Below are 26,221 nucleotides of genomic sequence, written 5' to 3'. Positions count from 1 at the left end.
GAAGATTTACAATCAGCTGTGCCACAGATGAGCTACCATAACCCTTGTGTCCAGGCAAACACTGCTTGAACTCCTTCAGGATGTTCAGAGCAAGGGGCACTGAGGTTTAGAACCAAATTTGAAAGTTCCCAATAAGCAAAGGAGCAGCAACACCAATGCAGTACCCACAAGTCATGAAGGATGCAGCTCTGTTCAAATGGCTCCTTTTTAGCTGATCATATTAATGTTCCCTGCAATGCATTCCTGTAGGTGGGCTGATGTGTGAATACAGAACCTTGAAAGAGTAATGAGATTTTCCATAAATTATTTCCAACTTAAAAAGCTAATTACCCACTAGAATAACAGTCTTTGCTGCTCATCTCACCTCCATCCTGAAACTTGCTCAGCCTTTCGAAGTATGATGATATGGGAACTTGAACAATATCTAGAATTGCCAGCAGTGTCCGGGTCAGTCTGAGAAGCTCACTAAAACTATAAAAGCCAAAGTATATGAGGTTTCGAGCCAGATGTACCACCTATGAGAAAAAGAAATTAAAAATGAAGGAAGCACTGACAGCCTTTGTGGTTTTCAGTTGCATTTCACACAGCAGCTTCCACAGAGATTCAGATCTTGAGTGCATTCAGACTAGCACGAGTCTTCCCACTGATTTTTGGATTAAGGCCAGTGACATGAAATGTTTGTCAGGATTACACAAAGCAATTGGTCAGTCAGGTTACAGCAGAAAGCAAAACTGAGTGAGATTTAGGAAGGCTTGAGAGGATAAAATTGCATCTGTGAAAATATACAAGATCAAGAAAAAAGACCCTGGGAAATTACTTAAAGAGGCAGCAGCTTTGGAGAAGATGGAAGTCAGCAGAAGAGTAAGATGACTATGACAAATATGCATAGAGGTGATTTCAGGTGACCAGAGGCAATAGCAACAAAGAAGTCAGATGGAGGAAGAACTATAAAAGCTGTAAGCATTCCCCCTTTATTCTTTGCTATTTGAACCTAGAAAGTCTAGGCCTATCTAAGGTTTCTGTCAGGAGTTTCAAACAATGTTTAAACCACAGGATTAGGTTAGTCAGAGTGATTCATTGAGTGTAATACCCTAAACAGAAAACAGCACAGACTTATACTGAAGAATCCTTAAAAGCTATTTTACTAATGTAGAAAGAGCAGAAATATTCACCATTCACCCCTCAGAAATCCCCTCTCCTTCCACTGAAATGCAGCCACCTCAGGAAAAGGAAGGAAAGGTTGGAAAAATACAGCAGACAAGAATATGATTTTCTGTAGCACCAGTCATCACCAAGAACAATGACATTAGGAATGTGCTTCTTAGGCTATTTTATACCAAGATTTATTCTGCAACTGGCTTTATTTTGAAAGAAACAATGTTAACTTATCTGAAATGAGAAATACAGTAAGTAGGACACAGATAGCTGAGAAGTACCTCAAATGTAAGTTTATTTTTCTCTTTGTCTCCAAATGGAAAGGGTTGATTCACAACTTCTTTTAAGTACTCTTCTACAAATTCCATTGTTAGTGCAAACTTGGTCTTCATTTCATTCCTTGAGGAGTCAGTGAAGGAATCATACCTACAATACAAGGCAGAGAAAGAAAAAAAATTTGAACACCTCTAATATCAGGAGCAGCCGTCACTCAAAAAAAAAAAAAAAACCAACAAACTGATCATGATCCTCTGAAATTACTCAGTCCAGCTCTCTGGAGATATGGAAAGTGGATGCACAAACCTTCCCTCCAACAGTACCAAGAAGGCTTGAAGTGAATGGGAAGAACACAGACAGGATAACACCACTCTTGTGGCAGATAGGACTCTTGCACCTTGCTGTGGCAATTCAAGAAGGTCATTAACAGAAACAGCACTGTCTGCTGCACTGCTGTGCTTCTTCCTCTGTCTCTCCAGCCACATACTCCCTGGTTGGGAGCATCCCAGTGCTGCTGCTCCATCAAATCAGTGGAGCCAGACAGGGTTTACATTGAAATCTGTAGTCCTTTCTCTAAAATTAAATTTACCACATCCTTAAGTACATTGCTAAAGTGAAGGCCAAAGCCTCTGTGAGCTGTTTCTGGACAGCAGCTGTGTCTTAATTCTGGCTTCCCAGATGTGGCTTTCTGTTGAACTTGAGGTATAAAATAGACTTCCAGCCTAGCAAACGTGTCATGTGAGACACAATTGGATTACATGGAGTCCAGCTGGTTTGAGGAAAGGCCACTTCATCTTCCCCAGCTTGTTCAATAAAAGAACATAGTGAAAAATAAAATTTAAATATTTAGTGATTGAGAGCTTCCCATGGAAGTTTGCAAGAGTAACAACAATTAACAGTTCTGTGCTCTGCAATAAAATGCCTTTTCATACATAGGTTTTGTGGACATTGGGCATCTACAACCATTTTGATCTGAGACTAACCCGACAAAGAGCTTTTGTACTTTAGTTTGAGACACTTTCAACTCACTCATGAATCGTGATCTTGGTAGGAATTTCAGTCCACAATCTGGCATACTTGACAGGCACCACAGACTCCTGGGGATCTCTGTCCACATGCATGTGCAGCATCAGCCGGCAGAAGGAAGCCCGCAGGTCATAGGGGAGGCTTTCATCAGACATACACCTGAGGATCAAGTCTACTGACAGCTGGGCTGAGATCTGGTTAATGGCGAGATACTGGCGGTCCAGGCACATTCTTGCAAAAAGGTTCAGTTGGTACCTTAAAAAAAAAAAAAAACAAACAGGTAATAACATGGTATTCAAGGGAATCTGTTGGAAATGAAAGAACACACCTCAGAGCCTCATGTTACAAGCCTGTTGTGAACCTGATATGAATCCTAAAAAATAACAAGAGTGACTTTGTTAAGCAAGGGAGTGACTTGACATTAAAAACTATTTGTCCAATCGTTGGTTCAATTTCATAATTATTCCATTATCCCATTTCTTCCCTAATCCTCAAGGCACTCAGGACACACTGTCCTCAGATTGTGCCTTGCTTCCAGGGCAGCACAACCTAAAATTAAAGCCCAATAAGTAAGAGGTTAGAGGCAAAATAAAAAACACACAGAAATGTCATGAGCAAAGGAAACTGAAACAGGCAGCAGAGACGGATGACTCCCACATAAAAAACTTGAAATGAACTTTTAATCTCAGTTTCTGGCATGACCTGGTTTCCTTTCTTGATATTGGCAAATTAACTGGATAAGAACAGCACTGGGGGTCTTCGGAGAGTTTACATTTTCTTCCCTTCAAATAAGTAGTTTTACCTGTAGTAAGTAAGAACTTCTAAATCAGCTTTTGTGCCCTCCTTTGCCTCCTGAGCCAGATGCCTGATGGCTTTGCCATGAGGCTCCTTGTTGCTGTCAATCCAGTAAAGCCACACTTCCTCTTCATCAGTGTCATCCGAGATGACCGGGCATTCCAAGGGATTGTCCATTTGGGTTGAAACCAGCCTGCAAACACAAACCATTCACAAGAGAGCCACAAACAAAGGGCTGGGAATTTAAGAGAGCAGACAACAAAAAGGTGGCATGTTCTGATTACAGATGCTTACTTGGTCTGGATGAGAATGTCAGCATTCCCTGGGCTCAGCATAAACTTGCAGATGAGTTCCTGAGTTACTGGTATTGCTGTGGTGTTAGATACACACAGGTCTGACAGATAATCCAAGAATCTGCAGTCAAAAAAACAGAGACTTAAACTACTAATAGGGAACTGCAGCAACCTAGCACTCAGCACTAGAGGATGGGCAAGACTAGAGGGACTCTGTATCATGATACTTATCAACATATGATCTTTGCCAGTTCATACTCTTGTAACTCACACTACCTTCCACTAGATCAGGTTACTCCAACCCAGCCTTGAACAATGCCAGAGAATTCTGGGCTACCAGAGAAGAGTGCAGATCTGACAGGACCTGCAGATAGGACTCCGCATTCAAAGAGGCTATTCCATGTAAAGCAGAAAGAACAAAGCTTTGCAGGGCAATCAGTTTCCTATGAATTTGTCTCTCAAATTTAGGTCTTCTGATGTTTAACAATGTTCAGGCTGAGGCTTTCCGCACAGCTGGGGCATTCATTAGGTACATGGGTTTGTCTCTTTACAGGGATTCCTGCGTGTGCAGTAACAGTAATCCATTTTGCAGCATTTGACACACTGCAATATAAAAAGGGCCTCTTCCTTCTATGTAGTTTCCACTTTCCATGATATTCATAGAAATTAAGTATCTCCGAACCCACCACTCCTCTAGCAAATGTGGCTAAAACTGAGCAAGGTGCTCAAGAGCTGGTGGGGGAGCAGATGTCAGCAGGCACAGACACGGATCTTATATTCCACTTTCCTGGAAATCCAGGTACAAACTCTGACCATCTGCTATCAGCCATCCAAGGATCCAACAGTTTGAACCTCTAGCACAGACCACAGTCCCCACTAAATTCTGGAAACCGCAGTGGGTGAGCACAGACAGCGTTTTTAGGGTAGACTTAGGAAAAAATCCACCCATAACTGAAATGAAATTTAGTGGCAACTGGTAATTAAAAGTGCATAGCAATCCCAAAAATAAAATAAAGCGAACAGCACATAATTACATGGAATTCTGGGGAAGTCACCTGGTTGGAGCCAAAATTCAGGAAGGTTTTTAATTTTGTAGCTCATGTTTTAGAGCAGAATGCCAGAATTCTCACTCACCCCAGCGCTGCAAAAATCTGCAAGACTCTCCATGAAAAATCAGTATCAAGATCAAGTCTTTACTGTTCAGATTACACCATTCTGGTAAGGGGCAATTTTGAATCATTTCTTGCTCCTGAACTCCTCAAAGAAGTGGATACACAGCAGTTGCATGATGTGGTTATGGCACAAATTTCAGTTCATCTTCCACCACAAGAAAACACAATGTGCAACTTCCAGTAAGCACAGGCTCTTCAGAGACAGAGCTGATCTTGTGATTTCCTTTTCATATGGACCAAGCCCAACCCAGCTGAGCATGGGAGAGGCATGAGATTACAGAGTGAGGTAAAAGAGGCAATAACGAACATAACTGAGGCAGTGAAGTACCAGAGCCTTAAGCAATATCCTTAATGGTTACCTGGAAAATGGTATTCACAAGTACAGATGACAATATTTCACCTTCAGTACGTTCATTTCTTATACATGTATTACTTTGCTCATTTTACAACTAAAAACCCAGTAATAATGAGATTTTTCCATTTAAAAATAAAGAAATCAATTTTTTTTCTATTCTGACCCAAAGCTTATTTAAAAAAAAAAAACAAAAAAACAGCTGAGTGAAGTTGAAGGCCAGAAATTTTAATTTGGAACAAAATCTGGTCTAGGACATGGGTTTATGGGATCTTCACTGTTTTTGGCTCTTTTCAGGTCTGACCCGGAACCAGAACCCACAGAAAAACTGATATTAATAAAAGCTTAGGAAAACTTGCATGTGCCTATAATTTACACCAGGATTATTAGCAGGGGAACCAACACAAGTGGCAGTTTTACAGAGCTTGGAGAAATCAAACTTTCTCTTCATTTCTCTTTGCCCCAGTCAGAACTGAGACCAAATTTTCAAAGTTGTCCTGTGAAGTATAAGCCCTCTTTGAGCATAAGCCCTAGTTTTAAAATGTGGATACGGTTAAATTCCAAGAATTACAGGTAGTGCTAATATTTTCTGTACAGGTAGGGTTTTTGTCTGCCAGGTCAAAACAGGGAGAAAGATATCAAAGCAATGAATAGCACGCAATTCACAGCTACTGCAAAAATGCTATGAGGACCACTTCAAACCTGGGCTCTCGATTTCTCCTGAGTAAATTCACAAATGTCTCTATTTCTTTAGCTGTGATGTGTTTCTCTAGTAGTTTTCTGTTGTTGTGCAACAAAGCTGTGATGGTGTCTTCTGCCAGAATATCATAACCAATCTGGGACTGCATGACGCAGAAGTTCTTAGCAATGTATTCCTGAAAAAAGGAGAAATTCCCATGATGACCTGCTGGGCAGTAATGTTTTCTCTTCTAGAACCAGAGGCATCCAGTTCAGTTAGCAATCAAAATAATGCTCAAAACTTTCCTCTGTGAACTGGCCTGAACAAAATCTTCTGAATATCTCAAATATGTACCCTGAGAAACAGACTCCATATTAGGGATGACTAACTCTTCTTATTCTTTCATAAACCAAAGGAATAAATGCATGAAAAAATATACAAAATTCAAGGAATGGTAAGCTCTTTTTTTTTTCAAAAAAAAAAAAAAAAAAAAGGGAAAACTGAAAGGTTTTTATAATGTTTAAGAAGCTTTTTTCCTGAGTCTCCCCTCCTCCTTTTCTCTCCCTTTAGGACAGAAATACTTCTGTAAAACACTGGAAAGAAAACAAAGAAGCCACATAGCAGTTCATGTTTTTATCTCCAGTCCCTTTAGTCCATGTTCTGAAATACCTCTTGCTCATAGGGAGTATCCAGCAGTGAGAAATCAGGCTACCTGATATAACAACCTCTGCTCTGACTCACTGCCATTCCTCTACAAATATTTAAGCAAGAGAAACAGACAGCTTTGCAGATTTCCTACTTCACAATCCAGGCTCCAAGAATATGCTTTTAATAACAGAAAGCTCATGAATGAAGTAGTGAACCCCAGTCTCAGTCTGAGCCTGCAAAAGCACAAAGTGAACTTGTGATATTCATTGTTTAATTTTCAATTCACACACTACTAAGCTACACACAAACAAAGAGGAAAAAAAAAACAAAAAACAACTTTTCCCCATTACCAAAGAATCCCACTTGTAAATGCAGAGAGTCATGTCAAACCCAGGACATAAAATTATAGAAAACAGGAGGAAAATTATCCTCAATACCACTGACCTGGTTCTTCCTATAGTCCTGCTGGGAGTGCCTTAGAACTCTGTAACATAATCTTAACATGTATTTGTAGGGAGCATATCTCTGGTCACCCAGATCTTCAAGTCTCAACATTGATCCTTCACCTTTGTCCTTAAAAGGAGCTTTGAGGATGCCAAATATCTGTTCAAAATCAAGATCACAGAGTGAAAACCAGACCCAGATTGCTGCTGGACCTACAGCAGTCAGTGGAAGTGTCCTCCAACAGAAACAGCACAACATCCTTGACTAAACACAAGTGGGGACACAATCTGAAACATCACAGCTTTATGCATTTGGGGTTTGTAGTAAATATGTCAAGACAGACATGAGTAACACCAACACCAGTCCTTTATTAAAAACTTTTCATGTCTTCTCTCAATGAACTTCTCTCAGGCAACGCTGACTCCTTTCCTCACAGGCAGCTCCACACAGCACTGACTCCTTCTCTCCTCTTTACAAGTTGCCTTCTCTCTTCTACATGACTGGCTAAACCCCAACCTGTCCCATACCTGGCCACCTAACCCTGTCTGTCCCTCACACAACATATTCTTACCTTGTCTGTCCCTTGCATGACCACATGTCCCTTCCTCCTCTCAGTCACAGGCTGCAGCAGACTCCCAGACTCCAACTGCAACTGTCACTAGTGGCCAGCTACCCCACTCTGTTATAACACCCATCCTCGTTGGGCAGACAAGGCTGTTTCCACTCCTTAGTGTGGAAACACAGCAGTACAGCTGTAATTCATTGGGAAAGATTCCCTTCTACACTATCCTTACAAACTATTCTTCCCACAGGGGTTAGCTTTACATTTCCCACCAACTTGACTGACATTGTTTTCTCTTTACTATCCCCAACTTTTAACAGTTTTAGTTACATGCCTTAACTTTGGATAAATTAGTGATGAAAAATGAGGACAACTCTGGCTGCTGTCCAGTTTCATCATTTTCCCTTTTTGTAAATTTCTTTCAGTTGACTTCTCAAAAAGGACATTTTCTTTATTTACTGGCAAGTTTACCCTCATGCAGACCAAGTCAGAGTTCCATAGATGAACAATATGAGGAACATTTGCAAGATGGGGGGATCATATTCCATGTTTGTCTCAAATTTTGTGAACAATTTGCTCTCAAACATGATCTTATCAGAATCACATGAAATTAAGAGCCCTCTACAGCCCTGTGTGCTTGACTCTGATTCAGGGACCAAGAGATGAACTTTGACCAAGTAGTGTCATTTCTACCCAATCCAAGCAGACACAAACCCAATCTGGCATAAGCCAAGTTACCCAAAAATAAGTTTTGCTCACCTCACTCTCTCCTGCAACCTGTTCGTAAATACAATTAAGTTATTAATTATATTAAGTTATTAGCACAGTAGGACATACCTGAGCCAATATATTTTGCTCCCTCATTAATTTCTGTCGTTCCCGGTTTGGCTTGGTAACGATCACATCCAAAACTTCTTGCCCGTTATTGGGCACATCAGCAACAAAGAAAATGAGATCTTCCAGTAGCTTGGTTACAAACCTAGAATGAATAGACAAACCATTATTATAAACAGTCACTCAACACTTAGTAGGATTCACTGAGAATGAAAATCACAAGCTTTACCTGGCACAACGGAGCTTCCACCACTGCAAAGTTAAGTTTGACATGTACTTAAGGATTCCAAGCCTCTGTTCAGCAGAAGCTTAAATCAATCACAGGGCTGTTTACCATGGCATTAAACAACAACCAGAGGGAAAACAAGGAAAAAATACAGGCTGCTGGATTGATACACAGTATTCAGAGACCCAAAATCTATACCAGCTGGCCTCAAGGCCCAGAAGCAGTAAAAAGAAGTTTCCACAGCCTAGCAAGGATTTTTATGCTTTTTTATCATGGTTCCATGAAACAAGATGATGGACTCACTAGAGGAATAAAAATACTCTGACACTAGATAATTTCCCTACTGACCCATTAAACTGTTTCATATATATATATTCATATATAACTGTTCTCCTATGTATACTGACCCAAGAAACTGTCTTTGTTTCACTCTTTGCTAAACAAAAGACTTGTCAGAAGCAGGTGCTAAAAACGACAGAGACAGTAATAGTAATTCCTTCTCTCCCACCTTCAGAAAATGCAAAAAGACAGAATATAAATGGAGAAAAAAAGAAAGCCAAGTCATCCTTGCCTCCTCGTTACTAACACCTTGCCAGACATGCAATGAAAAACACAGATGTCCACAGATTTCAAGGAATATCCCTTAACAGCACCAGTAATCTTCCATATTAAAAACTTAGCATCATCTCAATTTGGTCAATATCTAGTCTATAACAAATCTGCCAGCTATGAAAGAGGCAGGAAGATCCCCATGAGATTTTCAGTCTTCTGTGGGAGAAAGACACAAGGTTCCCATTATCCACAAGTGAGCTGGGCTGCTCACCTAAACCCTCTGAGTGAGCTTTAGCTCTAAAAGCCTCAGCCCCTGGTAGAACACAGCAAGGTATGTGTTACCCCCACAAAATAAAGTAGAAAGGCAGCTGTAGGATGAAACAATGAGGAATAAACTGTTAGGACTCCTACTTCCCTATGCTAGAAGGTGATAAGACAGGAAAAATATCTGGGGGGTTTTCCAAAAGAAATCTCAAGAACAAACAAATAATGGCATTGTTGTGAAACAGCTCTGAAATGTTTTACATGTTTGTTGTGCCAATCTGTCAACATCAAGACCTGACAAAACAGACAGTGACACAGGGTTCATATAGGGACATCCCACTTGGACATGGTCATATCCCTCTCTGGGTCAACTCAATCATGAAATGGCCCCACAGATTTTCAAGGTTGAGTTCCCACACCCAGGTCACTAAAAATGTACCTGTTAGGATATTAAACCATCTGGTCTAATTGCTATTGGAAACTGACTGCAAAAACTCAATTTCACCACCAAAAATTAACATTTTCAGAAAAAATATCTGTGTATGATGTATTACAGTCATGAATTCACACTGCCAGAGATGCAGTCTTATATTCAGTTTAACCACAGGCAGCTGAAGACAAATAATGAACTACATCACTGGCAGTGGAATATATCTAGCTACAATGTACAACAAAATCCCTTGATTCAGGGGGAGGTATGAGGAGCAGACATTCCAATAGCGCCACAGACAAAATGGGGATGAATACAAGGGGTAAACACCAAAATTATGTAAAATATAAAAAGAGAACAGGGGAAAATAGAAATGAGAAAGTAAAGGGATTATTAGAGCAGCTTCTCAGTCACATTGAGACCTCCTTCCAAGGCTTTTGCAGATTTGCTGTGTCCTGAACTTCACACCTGTCGAGACCCCTGCAGTGCTGTACATGAGAATCTGATACAATGAACCCTCACATTACAGCTCAGAAGTGGATTATCAAAGGAAATCCAGACAAAGACATCACCCATTTATTTATGTGAGCTGAGGAAACGCTGTTTACCCCTGTTTTACACAGGAAATACATGGATCAACCTGAGGTACAGCAAGGATGCTCCAACAGTGGTGGAATCTAACCCCAGACTGGCACTCTCAGAACTGAAGTGCCCTCTCCCAACAGCCTCTGTCCATATGGATATCACCTATCCATGACTGTGTTATCATGAGTAACCAAACATTAATTTAGCAGGGGAAAAAGAAAACTCACTAACCTCCTTTCATTCTGGGTTATTGTTCCATTCTCCAGCTTCTTAACAGTTGATGCCAAAACCTTGTTGGCATCATTGGCAAAGTCCAAGTCTCTGACCTCAGACAGAGGAACCGATACAATGGCAAAAGCTTCCTTGTCCTCTTTGGTTTGGCACGTCCCAATCTGCAATAGTTTTTGGTTTAAAGTGGATGAGCAGTCCTCTTACATTTATCCTCATTATTATGTACATTTCATAGGTTAGAAATGAGACAGCTTCAGGAATGAGTTTGGGATTTTGTTTACCTTTAACATCACAGGCCTCTCTTCCTCAGTGTCTATTGGGATGCTGGTGCTGGTGACCCAAGTGTTGGTGCACAAGTGCCTCAGTCGGACATAGGAGTTCCTAAAGGGGGACAGAGCAAACAGCAGCTGAGATGGATCAGTCCTGAGCCCATGCGGACAAGTGGGATGTCCTGCAACACCTGCCTGTGGCATGAGGCTGGACAGCAAGAACCACACCAGCCACTGCTATAAAAGGGGGAGGTGGACCTAAAAGACAGTGCAGTACCCCTTTGCCTTGACTCCTTCTTTCTCACTGAGAGCAAAGCTTCAACAACAGCCAGTATCTTGTGATTATGCAGAATGCTGGGTTTAAGTATTTATGCAAGTCTAGGAGTAAAATATTCTTTAAAGAAAAAAAATGCTAAAAGGAAGATGTTATAAAATCCATCTGAATAGAAATGCATTTCATGAATAAACCAAATTCTTTTCTTTTTCTGCAGAATAACAAACCCATTTAAGCTGTCACAGCACAAAAGCCAGAAAGTAAAGCTGACCATGGTTTCACAGCTTCATCACTATGACCTGCAAACCCTTGTTCCAGAGCAAGCATTTATAGTACCAGTTCTCAACTGAAAATCAATTTAACAAAGGGCAGATATGACATCCTTCTAAATTATTTCCATATTATAATCTGTGGTATTATCAAAAAGCAGAGCTGAGAAATCAATTACAATTTTAACTCTGAATTTTACTTTTGAAATATATTCACTGTGGTCTCCATTCACACTCTCCCTTTCACACTGATGGGCTTTTGAGTATTGAAGTAAGCAAATTATCTGGCAGAACTCAGCACAGCAAACACACTTCAAAGTCACATACATCAGTATTTGTGGGTACCCAGCTTTAAAATCCACCCTCATAACAACCAGCCCCAAGTGTCTGCCAGCCCATTCAGTCACAACCAACACTGTGTGACTTATCTAACCAATCTCAGCTATGCTACACAGCTAAAATTTCAAATATTGACAATTAAAACCCAGAAGCCACTTGCTGAATACATTTGAATAACAAATGTGCTCAGTGGCATCATGATCTGTCAGGGAAGCAGAAGCCCAGCTCACCCCACACATTACTTGGCTAGGAACAATTCAGTTAAATCTATTAAAAGTACATTTTTTCCAAACAGTGCACAGAGCTCATTTCTACCCTCACACAGATCTATGCAATATTTAGACCATTATTTTTTCTCTTCACAGACTGTCACTTTTTTTATCCTTATAATTATTTTACCCAGTCACAGAAGTAATATCATGTTTTTTACATCCCTTATTTACCCGTGAACACGCCTCAGATTTTAATAGAAAGATAATACTTGCTCATGTTTGATTTTTCTGCTTTACTCACCACCATAATACCAGGAAGAAACCCTGTCAATGTAGCACTACTTTTTTGTCCCTTTTTTAATTTCATTTTACCTTGGAACCAGGCAATCAGCTCTCTGAAGGGTGGTGGCATCCAGTTCAAAGAGAGATGCGATGTCATTTCCATGTGGCACAGAGACCAAAGTATACATAATCTTCTCCCCTGCCTGGCGTTTCTTCTTTGAAGCAGGAAGGTCGCCGTCTCTCTGCTGATTAGGCACAAGGGTTATTTGCTTGCATCAGGGCCCATTAGAAAATCTTCAATTACCTTGCAGACAAGTAACACATCTTAATTGGAATTTTTTATTTTTTAATTTATTTTTTTAACCTTCTAGCAAGAATCTACCATGACTGGTTTTGGAGTAACATAAAGGATGCACTTAGCCCCATGGGATTTCACATGGTTTTTAGGACAGCAGCAGGCCACAAGCTACACAGGTGCTACAGCACAGGATATCCTTTATTTGACAGATACAACTCCAAAAAACCTGCAGTAGTTGCTCACTCCTAGCTGATGCAACTACACAGTGCTGGTCTGGAAAGTGCCATGTTTGAAAGAAGAGAATTAATGAAAATTACATATATATATATATATAATTTATTTTTTTTAAGATAAGGAGGGGATTTTAAAAGTAAACAATTTGCCAAAATCCATTGTCATTTTACATAAGTTTGATAGCTTTTTCCTCTCAGATGGTAGAATCAGAGCAGCACACTTTCAGAGAATAACAGAATCATTTATGTTGGAAAAGACCTCCAAGACCATCAAGTCCAGCCTTTGATCACCACTTTGTCAAACCAAGTCCTGGACACCTCCAGAGATGGGCACTCCATCACCTCCCTGGGCAGCCTCTTCCAATGCTTGTCAGACCTTATCATGATGAAATTATTCCTGATACCCAACCTGAACCTCCCCTGGAGCAGCTTGAGGCCTTTTTTTTTTCATCCTGTGGACGCTCTCCAAAGAGCAAGAGCCAGAACATCTGCTCCGTCAGCACCAGCTTGTCATGGCAAGGGGGACAGGCAAAGTCCCAGATGGATTGTATTACAAATTGTAGCAATTATGTCATGACAGACTAGACTGGCATCACAACCAGTCCTTTACTAGAAAACTTTTCATGCCTTCTTCCAATGCACTTCTTTCTGACAACTCTGACTCCTTCCCTTATAGGCAGCCCCACACACCACTGACTCCTTTTCTTACAGGCAGCTCCACACAGCTCTGACTCCTTCTCCCCTCTCTCCATGACTGGCTAAACCCCAACCTGTCCCTTTCCTAGCTGCCTTACCCTAACTGTCCCTTGCATGGCCATGTGTCCCTTACCTCCTCACAGCCCACAGACTCCATCCCAAACTCCAGCAGATTCTGGATCTCAAGCCCCAACCTGAACTCCAACTGGTGGCCCACTGACCCACTCTTTTCTAGCACCCAATCTCATTGGGCAGGCACAGATGTTTCCACTCCTCAGTAATCAGTACAGCTGTAATTCATCAGGAGAGATTGCCTTCTGCACTATCCTTGCAGCCTATCTGCCCACAACAAATCTCAGCACAGCCTTTTAACAGTCCAATACGCCTCTGATCTTACCTACTGCAAGGCCAGGAGTTGTTCCCTTTGAGGGACAGAGTTACTCAAACAAGGCATGTGAGCTAAGGTGGGATCTTCCTCCCCCCAGCTGCTGAGAGTCTGTGGGAATTTTGCAACCCCCACAGCACCATCCTGGTATCTTTAGTCACCTCTATATCTTTGCCTACAGACTCCAAATGCCACCTTCCCTGAGAACATTTCTTGGCTTGACAGTCATTCGGAGTCTGGGCCCGTATCCACACAGCAACAAACAGAATTACTGGTGTGAGTGATAACCAATTAAGAGACTGGCAGCCCAGGGCCCTTCACATACACAAAATACATCACACAGGGAGAGGAGAAAAAGAATGAGGAAAGCCAAAAGAAAAAAAAAATCCAACCCTGGAAGCATGAAATGCTATTATAATGATTTACAATACACCGCTAAGGAAGAGCTGTACAATGTAAAAGGCCGGGCTGTACTTGGTTTGTATTAGTAGCTTGATTAAAACCAAACTGTTAGGGATAATCAAGGGCAAAGCTTTGATTATCCACGTTGCCAAATGAGATTAAACAACAAAATCAAGGAGGAGTAAAATTATGAAAGAAAGGGCTAGTTATCAACTCATTTCAAGGCACTTTTTGAATCCTTCCAAAACATCAATTTTTTAATTATCAAGCTTACAAAATGCCAGCTTTCCATCCCATTACTTCTATCAAGAATGGAGAGAGCAGGAAAAAAAATACAGAAAGAAACTGCTCTTAGGCTTCTCAAGTCATTAGAGTACTGCCACAAGTGTTCGAGAGGAAGGCTTGCTAAGACAGAGGAACCATCTCCTGTGACTTGCACAAGAGTAAACTCATCTGACAGTCCCCACATCCTCCTGTATCTCATGCTCAAAAAATACTACAGAAAAATGCACAAAAAATTTAACTTATATGCAAGGATTGAGAAAATAGCAAATTGCTTTTGTGATTTCTATACATATTTTGTTTTACATACTTGTGATGAGACACAAACTGAAAAGGCACAGAAACAATAAAAAAATCCTTCTGAGAACTTAAGAGGTGTGAGTCAGAGTCTAATATTAAATAAAAAATTACTTCCTACACTTCATAACAAAACAGAAAACTGGAAATTCAGTTTAAAATTCAAGAGGTCTGTGAAGGGGTGAGTAGCACAGGACAGTTTAGAACAGCAGCCAAGCTTTTTGATATTTTCCACAACTTACATTCAAATCTAGTTAGGGTTTCCCAGAAACTACCCACTTCACTATAATTTCCAAACTGAAATGTGTGGTATACAAAAAGGCAGGACACTTCATAATTGTATGGTTTTCTTTTTATCCTGGTGCTCTGGGTAAAACAAAGACCAAAATATGAAACCATACTGGGAGAGAATATGGACAGGACACCTGACCCAGACTGGGCAAAGGGATATTCCCCACCACAGAACACCATGACCAGTATATAAGTTGGGAGAGCTGGCAGGAAGCAGAGTCAAAGGCATGTCAGGTCCCCTGTGCTTTAGCAGTTCACACCAACCATTAGCTCTGTGGAGGAGTTCACCCAGCAGTTTGGGGCTAACCCTGCTCATTCCCTGGTGCCCCCAACAGTTGTATAGATCCAGTTGAGCAATGGAACTGGCTCACCTGTCCTAAATCCCACCAACCAGTCTTAGCAGCTGGCAGATGTAAGAGCAAGATCTGTTTTTTAGCCTAAAAAGAAATTCCACTTCAACAGAGGTCAAGACAGTGCCTGCAACATTGCTAACTGCAATGCCAAGCTTAGCTGAGCAAAATCAGACCTGCATGAGAGCTGTACAGCAGCTCCAGGCTGAACTTCCCCACAAACCTAAGAACTCTCCTTAGAGTATTATTTTAGAATCTGAATCTCACAACTCAACCTGGGTTATGGGAGTTGAGCACTACTCATGGGAAAAAAAAAATCTAACAAGAAGTGACCCCCAACCTGACAGCTCTGGAAACAAGTTGCATACAAGGGGTACACAAGAGACAGCAATGACGCCATCACATAGGAACAAACATGGATTGTATCTATGTCTCAGTTTATGTCCCAGTGCACGTGCACATGCCTGTGTGGGAGAGAAAGAATGCACAGACACTTGCATACTGAAAGCTTCTCATGATAAATTAAATTTAGTAAGCAGCCGTCAGAATCCGCACTTAACCCAGCCATTATTGAATCAGCAGATGAGTCCATGTGAGGATGTGAAAAGAAGTGAAAGCACTAGGCTAGTTTAAATTAATTAGACAATAGCTCAGGAGAAGCACTGCATTCCTAAGCAGATGAAAACAAGATGACATTTGCTCAGGTAGAAACTGGCATATGAACAGATACAGCCAGCAAAACTGGATTCAATTAAGAGAAAGGAAGAAAAGAACTGCAAAAGAACTCAAATGCAGAGAGAAGAAAATTCAGCTTAAAGCAGTGTGAAGAGAAAGCCAATGGAACAGTTTCAGAGACGTTGGCAATGTGGTCAGTGACAGCCAAGGAGAGCACTCCCAAGACTTAATAGAAAAACAATAAAAACCAGCTGAATCACATGCCAGGACAATAGAGAACTGTGAGTAAAAAAGTATTACCAAATAGTACACTCATGGAAGGAAAATATATATAACTTTGCTTGTCCCAAACTACAACACACTAGCAACAGGCTGTCACAAGTCACATCACACATATCCAAGGTGAGGAACGTGCAATCACCTCATTCTTGTGCACTGGTTAAATCACTCATGAGGATGAAAGAGACACACCTAGGGAAGCAAAGGTTGAACATTCAAAAAAGGAGTCCTAGTAGTGAGAAAAACCATTTTGGTGAGAAGGAGAAATATTTATCCAGGCCCACAGCAAAGTTTGTAACTCCTGGGCTACCACCACTTATTTACAGCGCATCATGATTTTAAAAGAAGCTTGAAGAGAAAAAGCAATGCAGACATACTGCTTGCCATGTGGAGGGCAAATGTAAGGAGAGACAATTCCCATGCTGGAACCAGTGGTAAAATAATCAGGTACAATCAGATTTGTCTTCCTTGATACTTACAGCCCAGCAGATAACCCTTTTCACAGCTTCTAATATAATTTTCTACTAATTACTACCTTATCCAACTTTCCTTATGTAACTCAACTGGGCATCATACCTAAAATTCAAGAGATTTACATGGAGTTTTGCTTACAGAAGGGTCTTCATTTCAACAGCAAAAAAAGCAATACAAAAACATGACAGACCCAAAATGCCTTTTCTTTTAGAAACCCAATCTACAATTCCAATTGGTGAAGACACCTCTTGTGGCATAGAGACAGACAAGGATAATGCCCTGCTCCTGAATGCTTTAAGCTGCAATACAGATTTCATCAGAAATTAAATTTAATAGCAGCCAGAGTTCTGAAAATGCCTGTTAAATCCAGAGTAATGTGGTATCTCAATATGTTAACCCAGTTTAGGAGGCTCTTAAAAAAACCAGCATTTTCACAGAGCAGTAACGTGAGCAGAACTCCATAGGTTAGATTATTTTAAAAATACTTTATGAGAAGAAAATGGAGTAAATGAATGGCCAGCCTTGCTCCTGCCTGCTAGGAGCCCTGGCAGACAGCACAGCAGTTAGCCTCCTGTAACACCTTCACTGTTGACTCATTTGTGAGTCATCGCATTTTTAGCAGAGACATCACGTTGCAATCCTGTTGTTAGGAGCCAGAGACATTCTGTAAGAAACAATGTATGCATTTCCAGAGCTGATTCAGACCCGTGTGCAACAGTAGAATAATAATAATGTGCCGGCATCCCTGTCTCCCATTCTTCCCCAGCCTCCCCAGTGGTCTGACTGCTGGCTTTATATAAGCAGCCATTTCTAAGCTCATGATTTTCCATTTTTCTTTTCAGTGTTTTTCACATTGTCTATTCTACTTGTTTAAACTGCACCACCCCTGTACAATATATAATTCAATAAACATCGTTTCTGGAATGTATTTTTTTTAATTAATTTACAGTGTTTATCAGAAGAAAAAAAAATCTCCTGGGTTGGCAGCAAGATGGAAAAGTTAGAATTGCAGAATGTTAGGAAATCATAAAGATAAATAAACAGAAGTCAAAGGAGATACATCACATTGCACATGGCAGCCCATGGTAGAGCTGCCCAACTTCTTTACAAGATTAGTAAGTGCATACCAGTCTCAATCCTAACAAAAATCTCAACAGTAGAAGTCAGATTGGATCCGGTTAGAATTAGCCCTCTCATGAAAATGCAGACAAATGGACATAAGGTACCCGTCCAGAGTCAGCCTTTAACACAAAGGTACTGACAAATGGCAGGTTCCCAGCTGTTCCTGATATTTCCCTGAAGTTTGTAGCATTCTTCTTGATGGTGTACATTTCTCTCCTTAGAAAAGGCATAGTAATTTGCAGCATAAAAAACCACTAATTTTGCATTTAGTTGGAGCTGTAACACATTTTGATACAGGATACACTACAATCTCCTAGACTTTAAGAGATGAAGAAGCCTTTTTTTTTTTGTAAGACTGTTAAATCACAAAAAGGTCTTCTCATTAAAAAAAAAAGAAGTCTTTTGAAGCTTAGATGCGGGAATATTAATCAACTCATTGTAAGGCCAAATTTTTCCAGAATTAAAAGCAGTGCTTCTCAAGACAATTTGGTTGGATTGTCAGGAAGCAGGTCATAAACAAGCAATGAACCTCAGTCCAAACGTACCTTTAATGCTTGGGAACAGAAGTCCTGGTGACTTCCAGTAATATTTATGTTCTCTGGAGCCAAAACCCTTCCGAACTCCGGAGTCACTTAAGGCAAGGCAGAAAAGATGTGCTTAAGCAGAACCTCAGTGTCTGTGCCCACTGCTGCATCATGGAAAACCCTCCTCCATTGCTGCTTCCCAAAATTCAGTTGCCTGAGCAACTGGACCTTGTAAATCAGGCTGTGAACATGCACAAGCAGCCCCAGCACACACTGAGGAGTTCAGGGTTGGCACAGAATGCACAGATGGCTGTGCTGCCTTTAAAACCCAGACAAGAGACGAGCTGCTACCCTTTCAATCCAACAGCCCAGTAGGGAAAAGAGAGTCCCAGGATGGGTCAGGCTGAAGGGACCACAGTGGGTCACTGGTGCCACCTCCCTGCTCCAGCAGGGCCATCCCAAAGCACAGGGCACAGGATTGTGTCCACCTGGTTCTGCAATATCCCCAGTGAGGAGACCCCACAGCCTCTCTGGACAATCTGTTCAGTGCCCAGGGAAGAAGTTCTGCCTCCTGTCCAGGTGGAACCCCCTGGGCTCAGTCCCTGCCCGTGGCTCTGGTGCCATTGCTGGGCCCCCCGGAGCAGAGCCTGGGCCCTGCTCGGAGCCCTCCCTGCACACAGGGACACCCAGGGATGAGGGTCCCTCTCAGCTGGGGCTCCTCTCCAGGCTGGACAGCCCCAGCTCCCTCAGCCTTTCCCTGTCACAGATGCTCCAGGCCCTAAATCATCTCTGCAGCCTCCGCTGGCCCCGCTCCAGGAGCTCCCTGTCCCTCCTGTCCTGATGATCCCAGGACTGGACACAGCTTTCCAGATGTGCCACACAGGGCTGGGCAGAGGAGCAGGATCACTCCCTGATCTGATGGCACTGCTCTCCCCAGTGCACCCCAGGATTCCATTTGCCGTCTTGGCCTCAAGAGCAAGGGCTACAGGTTCAGCCCTTCAGCCACAAGGATTTGTTTATTCATCTCCCATTTCCCTGCTACTCAGCCTTCAAATTTTGCTGGGGTAGGTCCACTTCAACCTCCCCCCTCCAGATTTACTTAATGGGTGGTATTTCAAAATTAACTGCTTCAAAAGATGGAAAAGAAGATGCCTTTGCAGTGAGCCAGTTAGGCAGTGACCAGGCAGAGGAAACACTAGATGATAACCACAGAGCAAGGAAAGCCCGTGTGCTCCAGGTTATGTGCTATTGGATACAAGACTGGCATAGCTGACCCTCAAAGAACTCCAAATATTATAAGATTCTTTTACTTTTGAGGGACAATTCAATACACTGCATCATTGTAACATAAAAAATTCCTACACGGGGATGTGAAGTTCCTCTATTTGGCTGTTCAAGGCCACAATGAAGGTTTAAATAGCCATTGCTGACTCATGGCATTTCCAACAAGCTTATAAAGTGGTGAAGGATCCAAAGGGATTTTTACCACACTAATAGAGCCCGTAGACTTGGATTTACATGGAGGTGTTACCAAAAACTGCTGGAAGTTCTTCCACAAAACATCTGCCACAGGAAAGTGCTGACTTCATAAATTAAAATTTCCACAGAGATATCAGTTTTGATCATCAATCAGCTTTGATTACTTTTTTATTGGAAGTATTTCCCTAATGTGATTTATCTGCTCTGGGGTTTTAGCTGAAACCAGTATTCAGAAGGAGTAAGCCAAACTGACAGTGAAGCCACCTTTAACATTCATGCTTAGATTACTCTTGTGTCTTTGTCATTATCCAGTCCAGGGAATATTTAACTATTTAGATGAACTGAAATGCCTACAGAGGGAAAACCTACACTGTAAGTAAGTATGGTGTGATACAATAGGATTGAATCCTCAGTGACAAGGGCCTAACACCTACTCACTGGGGAATTCTAGAACTGATCCTGATTTCCATTCCAAAGCTTCAAAGGCCTCAAGTCTCACTCCAAAGCAAAAGAGAAATAACTGGTGGAACTTCTGTACTTTCATAGGAGAGAATTCTCATCTTTCTAGACAGCTTAGCTGTTATTACTATATCACCACTAACGCCAAATATCAGTGAAGATGGAAAACCAATGTTGCCAACTGCTATGAAAGTCTCCATTTTTATTAAAATTGCAGTCCTCAAGGCATGTGATTATGTAAGAATCTTGGGTTTCATGTCATGAAAAATCAAAAAATTTCTTCCCTGTGCAGAGGAAAACTTGAAAATGTGTCCCCTTAAAGAACAAAAGCCGGAAGGCAAGCAGAAAGAAATTAAATCGAATTTTTTTAAAGAAGATCTCAACCTTTCCAAGGCAATCTTATGAACTTGATGGAGGAATGATTCTTTTTGGAAATATTTGTTGAAGTAGTAACAATAAGATTCCCCCAAGGTTTTAACTCCACTTCCTTCACTCACTATAATCTCCATGTCTGGCCTTGCCTCATTAGTCAGAATTAGCTAAAATGCTCTTGAAGCTGTACCAGGCAAAGGCTGTTGCCATGAAATAACACATCTGAGCCGAGAAGAATGAACACATTTCATATTTGCAGTCAGATAACAAGCACAACAGTTTCAACTAATGCCACTTTGGCGCAGAATTTGAAAAAGTTTCTTATCATTTGCCTCAACGTGGGAGAAAACTTTCTGAACTGCCAGTTCTGAGATGCATCCTACCTTACACAGCATATGGAAAACAATCCCAGCAGCTGGAACATGTAAGGAAAAGGAAAGCTATGAAGGGTTTCCATATGTCAGGACATGCTGGGTAAGGGATATAGCATCCCCCAGATTATATGCAACATATAAATTCCACTTACCAAAGCTTTGCCTTCATTATTACCTTCTGGGTAGTGTGGGTTAAGCTGGAAAAGAAAAGAAGTCAAACACTATCTTGATAGCTTTCAGACATTTCATAACTAGGGGAGAAGGCTTGGTTCAGTTCTCTGTTACGTTTCCACCCTGCAAAAGGCGAGTGGAGTTTTAGAAGCAGTGTGAGAGTAAAAGACTTACTGCTTCAATTTCTGACTGACCTAGCTGGCTATGTCCTCACCTCTAGAAAGAGCATCTTGCAATCAAGCTTGTTAACTCGAGAGGAATCTCAAATAACGAAGCCCAAAAAGGATGATGAAGAAAGCACAGTTACTATTCTAAATGCAGCCAGTTACAGTCACCCACACATGCACATGCAATCACTTCCAGGATTGACCCTGGGCAGACAGATTGAGATAAAAACCTAATGTTCTCTATGTGCACTGAGATTTTATAGGAGAAGACAGTGAACTCAGTAACACATCTTTGAAACAGGAGTGAGAATGCCACTAGAGAAAATTATTCAATTATACTGTGATTCTGTTCAACCCTTATTAAAGGGGATAATATTTCCTATGCCATATCAGGATTATCAAGCATTAATTAATACTAAAGAAAAATTAGAAACTTGGATGAAAGATGCAATTCAATAATAAATTTGAAGTAATATCATTGTACTTTTGACAAGGGAAATATGTAGCCTATAAAATGAGGGATTATGTAGGCAGATACATTCACAAATAAACAAAAACACACACACCCACTCACTGGCTGCACATGAAACCTTTCAAGATTTGATTTACATGAAGAAACAATTTTGCATCAATATTTACCAATATTCCCTGACACAGGATATGCCATCAAAGCACTGAAAATGCTGAAGTGAGATTAGAAGTTACATAAGACAATTTTGTTCTTAGGCAATTACAGTGTGTATACATCTTACAGATGACTACTGTCATTTTCTTGGCTTGAATTTGGCATTACCAATGTGGAAGAGTCAGAAGAGAATTGCACAGGCCAAGATGCACAAATCCCAGTGGAGCTTTTCAATATCACATTATCATACATCCAACATTACACAGACAACTGTTGTGAAGAGATTTTGTTAAGCTGACAAGCCCTTTATTGAAAAATAATCATTTATATCTCCTTAACCCCTCAAAATGCCTGCTCCTCTCCACAACATGAGCCTGAAGAAAGGAGGAAAATTTTCAAATCTTTGTCAAATGGCTGAAAATATCTTGCCTATCTGTCACCACTTGATGTGATAACAAATGACCAAAAGTTTATTTTGTCTCCATTTCATTTTCTGCATTAGCCACTGTGTTACCATTACAAACCTAATTTACAGAGCCAGCTTTCCTCCCTGTGCTGACACCTATCTCAAATCCTGCATTTTGCTCCTCCCTGAAACTCTCATAGTCTCCCAACTCCAATTCCCTCTTGCTACTGCTACACAGCAAAAGTTATGAGAGGTGAACACCGAAAAACTAGAACTGTCACGCGACAATGTGGTGGGGTCACGTGACTCAAAGGGGGTCATGTGAGACTGGGGTCACGTGACACCATGGTCATGTGGCTGGGGTGTGACCACGTGGTGATGTGGGGGGGGGGGGGTGGGCACATGTTGACATGGCAGGGGGTGGAGCTGGGAGGGACCTGGCCAGGTGCCAGAATTAAATCTTTAGATGAGTGACAGGTGTGCTAGTGCACTGAAAAAAACTAATTAGCTAATTAGCTAATTATCCCATTAACTGATTAGGAGAGACCTTTACAATTTGCTCTTACATGGTTGATTGTCCAAAACTATGCCAGCTTTAGAGAGGAGAGGTAGCCTCTATTCTTTCTATCCCTAAGAAAGAAAATAAAAGAAAAAGTCTGTATTTCTGAAGCAAAATTGCAATGACAAGACTGAGAAAGGTTAAAGAGACTGTTGAGTTTAACCTTTTTTTCCTTCTATCTACCGCTAAAAGAAATTGATGTCGAAATATCATTGAATGTCTATATTCACTATAGAAAATGCTGAAGAATTGCACAGGGTGCTTTTCTTTTGGGTCTTTGAGGTCTATAGCACTTCAGTCTGTTTACTTGATTTCACTCTTCTTTCCCGGCTACTAGAAACTACTTCCCTTCTTACCCACCTATCTTAGCACCAACCTACTCTACACTGCTAAGTCTCATGAAATGGGCGGATGGAATGGATGTGCATTCCTCTGTCAGCTTTTTTGGTGGAACAAGGTGAACCTTAGGCAAGCTTACCTAATAGACAATCTTAAAATGGAGCTTCAGGCAGATAGCATATTAATATCTTAATTGCTTGAGATATGTAGGAAAGAGCTACTATGTTGAAACACATAATCCATAACTTGTTCTAGGTTTTTTCTTTGCATCCAGTGACAAAACAATATTCTGTATTACTGAGTCTGAGGAATAGTTTATAGTTTCCACCTTGCTCAGTAGATTCTCATTCCAGCCCCTGTACAAGCTGTAAGGCTTTATGTTGAAAAACATTGCAGAGTGTGCACATATATCAGTCAGAAAGGAACCCTGCAGCCAGAGTGAGGATGGTAGATTGAAACCATTATCACTCATCATTTCTCACGTGTGTAACCCTGCTTCACAGTCAGTCTCTCTTGGCTTGCTCTTCTCTTTGTGTGCTGTATGGTTAAAGTGAGACTTCCTTGCTCCTGCTAGGAAGGTTCTTGGCTGTGTGATTTTTAAGGCCATACAAGTATATAATTTTCTGAAGAAAGACACACATATGTAACTGTTTTCACATAGTTTTGATTCCTTCTTAAGTTTCCACAGTTCTTTCAGCATGACATTTGTTCACCTGACACCTTAAAATAATCCTGGTGTCCCATTTCTAATAGCCAAGCTGAGCTCTCTGCCTTGGGTCCCCCATCAGGAAGAGACAAAATTAGCAGGCAGTACCCCTCAGTCCCAGCCACACACCGTGGCCTTCCAGCACAGGTGCAGAGAAGATACAGAAAGGATAAATTACAATGCTACCTTCAGATATTGCTGGTTACAAGCAAGCAAAGCAAAATTCTGGGTCACCTCAGGCTTGTCACTAGACACAGAAAACTTCGCACTGAGGACTTGAACCTACAGGTTTACATTGAAGGGCTCAAGTGAATTCAGTTGTCTACCCAGTATGAACTGAATTTTCCTATCCTTAAACTGTATGTATAGCAGTAATCAGAGAAATTAGGAGGATCTCCCTCCCTTGACCCTTCTTGCCTTCTTTCAAAATGACTGAACAGACTGCCCTCAAATTTCCAAAACAGGTCACTTGTGGACTGAGGGTGATGGTGACAGAAGGCTCAGGTGAGAAATCAAGTACTTCATTAATGATGCTTTTTCTTGCCCTGCTGTTACAGAAATAATGAAACCAAAAATACATTGTTTAGAGAAAGTTTTGAGATGCTGATATTAAACCATAAACACAATGGAACTCAGTTTTCAGGCTGACATCCATGGCCCCATTTTCAGCTCTGCTCAGCAGTTGCCACTTCCATTTTCATTTCAACTGAGATTGTTGGCACTGAGGGTTTCTAAAAAACAGACCGGTAGCTATTATCCCATGCTACATCATCCAGGTAGAAGGGGCATCAATCATCTAGTGTTGTGTGTCATATTACACCTGTTCTGAGTCCCTTTCAATATCCCAGCCTGGAATGACCTAAGGACACAGTGACAGTCTCAGCACTCCAAAATCTATTGCTATTTCTGATTTATGTAAGATCCTTCCACATTCTTCAGTAAACTGCCAGAACAAAAGAAGCTTTGAAAAGAACAACATTAATATTTTTATCTTGCTACTAATGAAATCAAGTAAAATTTTCTGCAGGTGTTTAGAAAGTAAGAATGCTATGCTAAAATAGGCCTCAATAAAGCTCAACAGTTTTCAAGCCTTTTTGTAGTATTGGATGTCTTGAAATTGCAATTTACCACATTGTAACTGTAATACAGCAGTGAGTATTCCTGCAAAATGCCAGTGGAAGGCACATGCAGCCAATATGCACCAACAACATGATGAACTGTAAACTGCAGAGCTTAAGAAAGTATGACTGTATAAAGTATTACTGCAATAGCTTCATTATATGGTGTTTTTATAGAGTATATATCTCCATCAGCTTCTTTTCCTGTAAAGAAAAATCCAGAAGTCCTAATCCTCTGCTGCTTGTTTTTCAACAAATTCAGCTATGGCCATTTTTTACCCTTCCATGAATAGGAAAGAAAAGGTACCACAAGAAGAGTTTTTCATTGACAGTTTAGAGACAGATTTGCAACTACAGAGAAGGCAATGCCTTCTTTTAAATCTATATTTAAATAGCATTTACTCAAACTCATCTGCAAGAAGCCAAATTCCCAATTTGTGAACCATGCAGGTTATAAGAGAAAGCCTGAAGGTCAGGGTCAGTGCTGCAGGTGGTCCTCCTGAGTATAAAAACTGGTGTCTCTTGGACAGATTTCGGGCTCAGCCTTGGTACACAGTGGTAAGAAAAGATTAGATGTCTGAATGCATACATATATCAACATCCTCATCCTGTGGGAGCAGCAGAAGGCCCCCAGGAGAGAGTATGTATGACAAACTCATAATAGAAGTCAGCTTTTACACATAGAAAACTGAGGCATATGCAAAGTCTTTAATTATTGCTGCTCAAAACTACTTGGAAGGGCAAGGAATCTCATTCCTGAATTTTCACCCAGTGAAATCTGTAAAGTCTGCATCGCAGGAGGACAACTTTCATCTCTGTGTGTTTGTGTTACTTCAGGTATTTGGTGCTCAGAGAATGCAAGTGACCTGCAAATCCTGAGAGGGATTCCACTAGACTGAGCACCAGAAGTTCCAGGCTCTGTCATCTCTACTGATTAAAGCTACTCAAAGTTGTACCTTAAAGTTTTCA

General features: G+C 41.0%; 1 protein-coding gene across 3 annotated transcripts in view; it reads right to left on the bottom strand.

Moving 5' to 3' along the window:
• Positions 1 to 26,221, bottom strand: part of ITPR2 (inositol 1,4,5-trisphosphate receptor type 2) — a 248,277-nt gene that overhangs the window by 165,568 nt on the left and 56,488 nt on the right. For 2 of the 3 annotated variants that reach the window (XM_062491836.1, XM_062491838.1), the window contains exons 10-21: positions 21,314 to 21,358; positions 12,260 to 12,411; positions 10,806 to 10,905; positions 10,525 to 10,685; positions 8,240 to 8,381; positions 6,841 to 6,999; positions 5,772 to 5,944; positions 3,547 to 3,666; positions 3,260 to 3,445; positions 2,461 to 2,712; positions 1,437 to 1,581; positions 365 to 515 (exon numbers count right to left, since the gene is read on the bottom strand). In XM_062491836.1, coding sequence (XP_062347820.1) covers positions 365 to 515; positions 1,437 to 1,581; positions 2,461 to 2,712; positions 3,260 to 3,445; positions 3,547 to 3,666; positions 5,772 to 5,944; positions 6,841 to 6,999; positions 8,240 to 8,381; positions 10,525 to 10,685; positions 10,806 to 10,905; positions 12,260 to 12,411; positions 21,314 to 21,358 — 1,786 coding nt within the window. Of the gene's footprint in view, positions 1 to 364; positions 516 to 1,436; positions 1,582 to 2,460; positions 2,713 to 3,259; positions 3,446 to 3,546; positions 3,667 to 5,771; positions 5,945 to 6,840; positions 7,000 to 8,239; positions 8,382 to 10,524; positions 10,686 to 10,805; positions 10,906 to 12,259; positions 12,415 to 21,313; positions 21,359 to 26,221 lie in introns of all 3 variants that reach the window. The other variant, XM_062491837.1, reaches the window with a different exon arrangement.

This window comes from Cinclus cinclus, chromosome 4 (genome assembly GCF_963662255.1).
Source record: "Cinclus cinclus chromosome 4, bCinCin1.1, whole genome shotgun sequence".
In the NCBI taxonomy this organism is placed as follows: Eukaryota; Metazoa; Chordata; class Aves; order Passeriformes; family Cinclidae; genus Cinclus; species Cinclus cinclus.
This window is presented reverse-complemented; position numbering and strand designations above follow the sequence as displayed.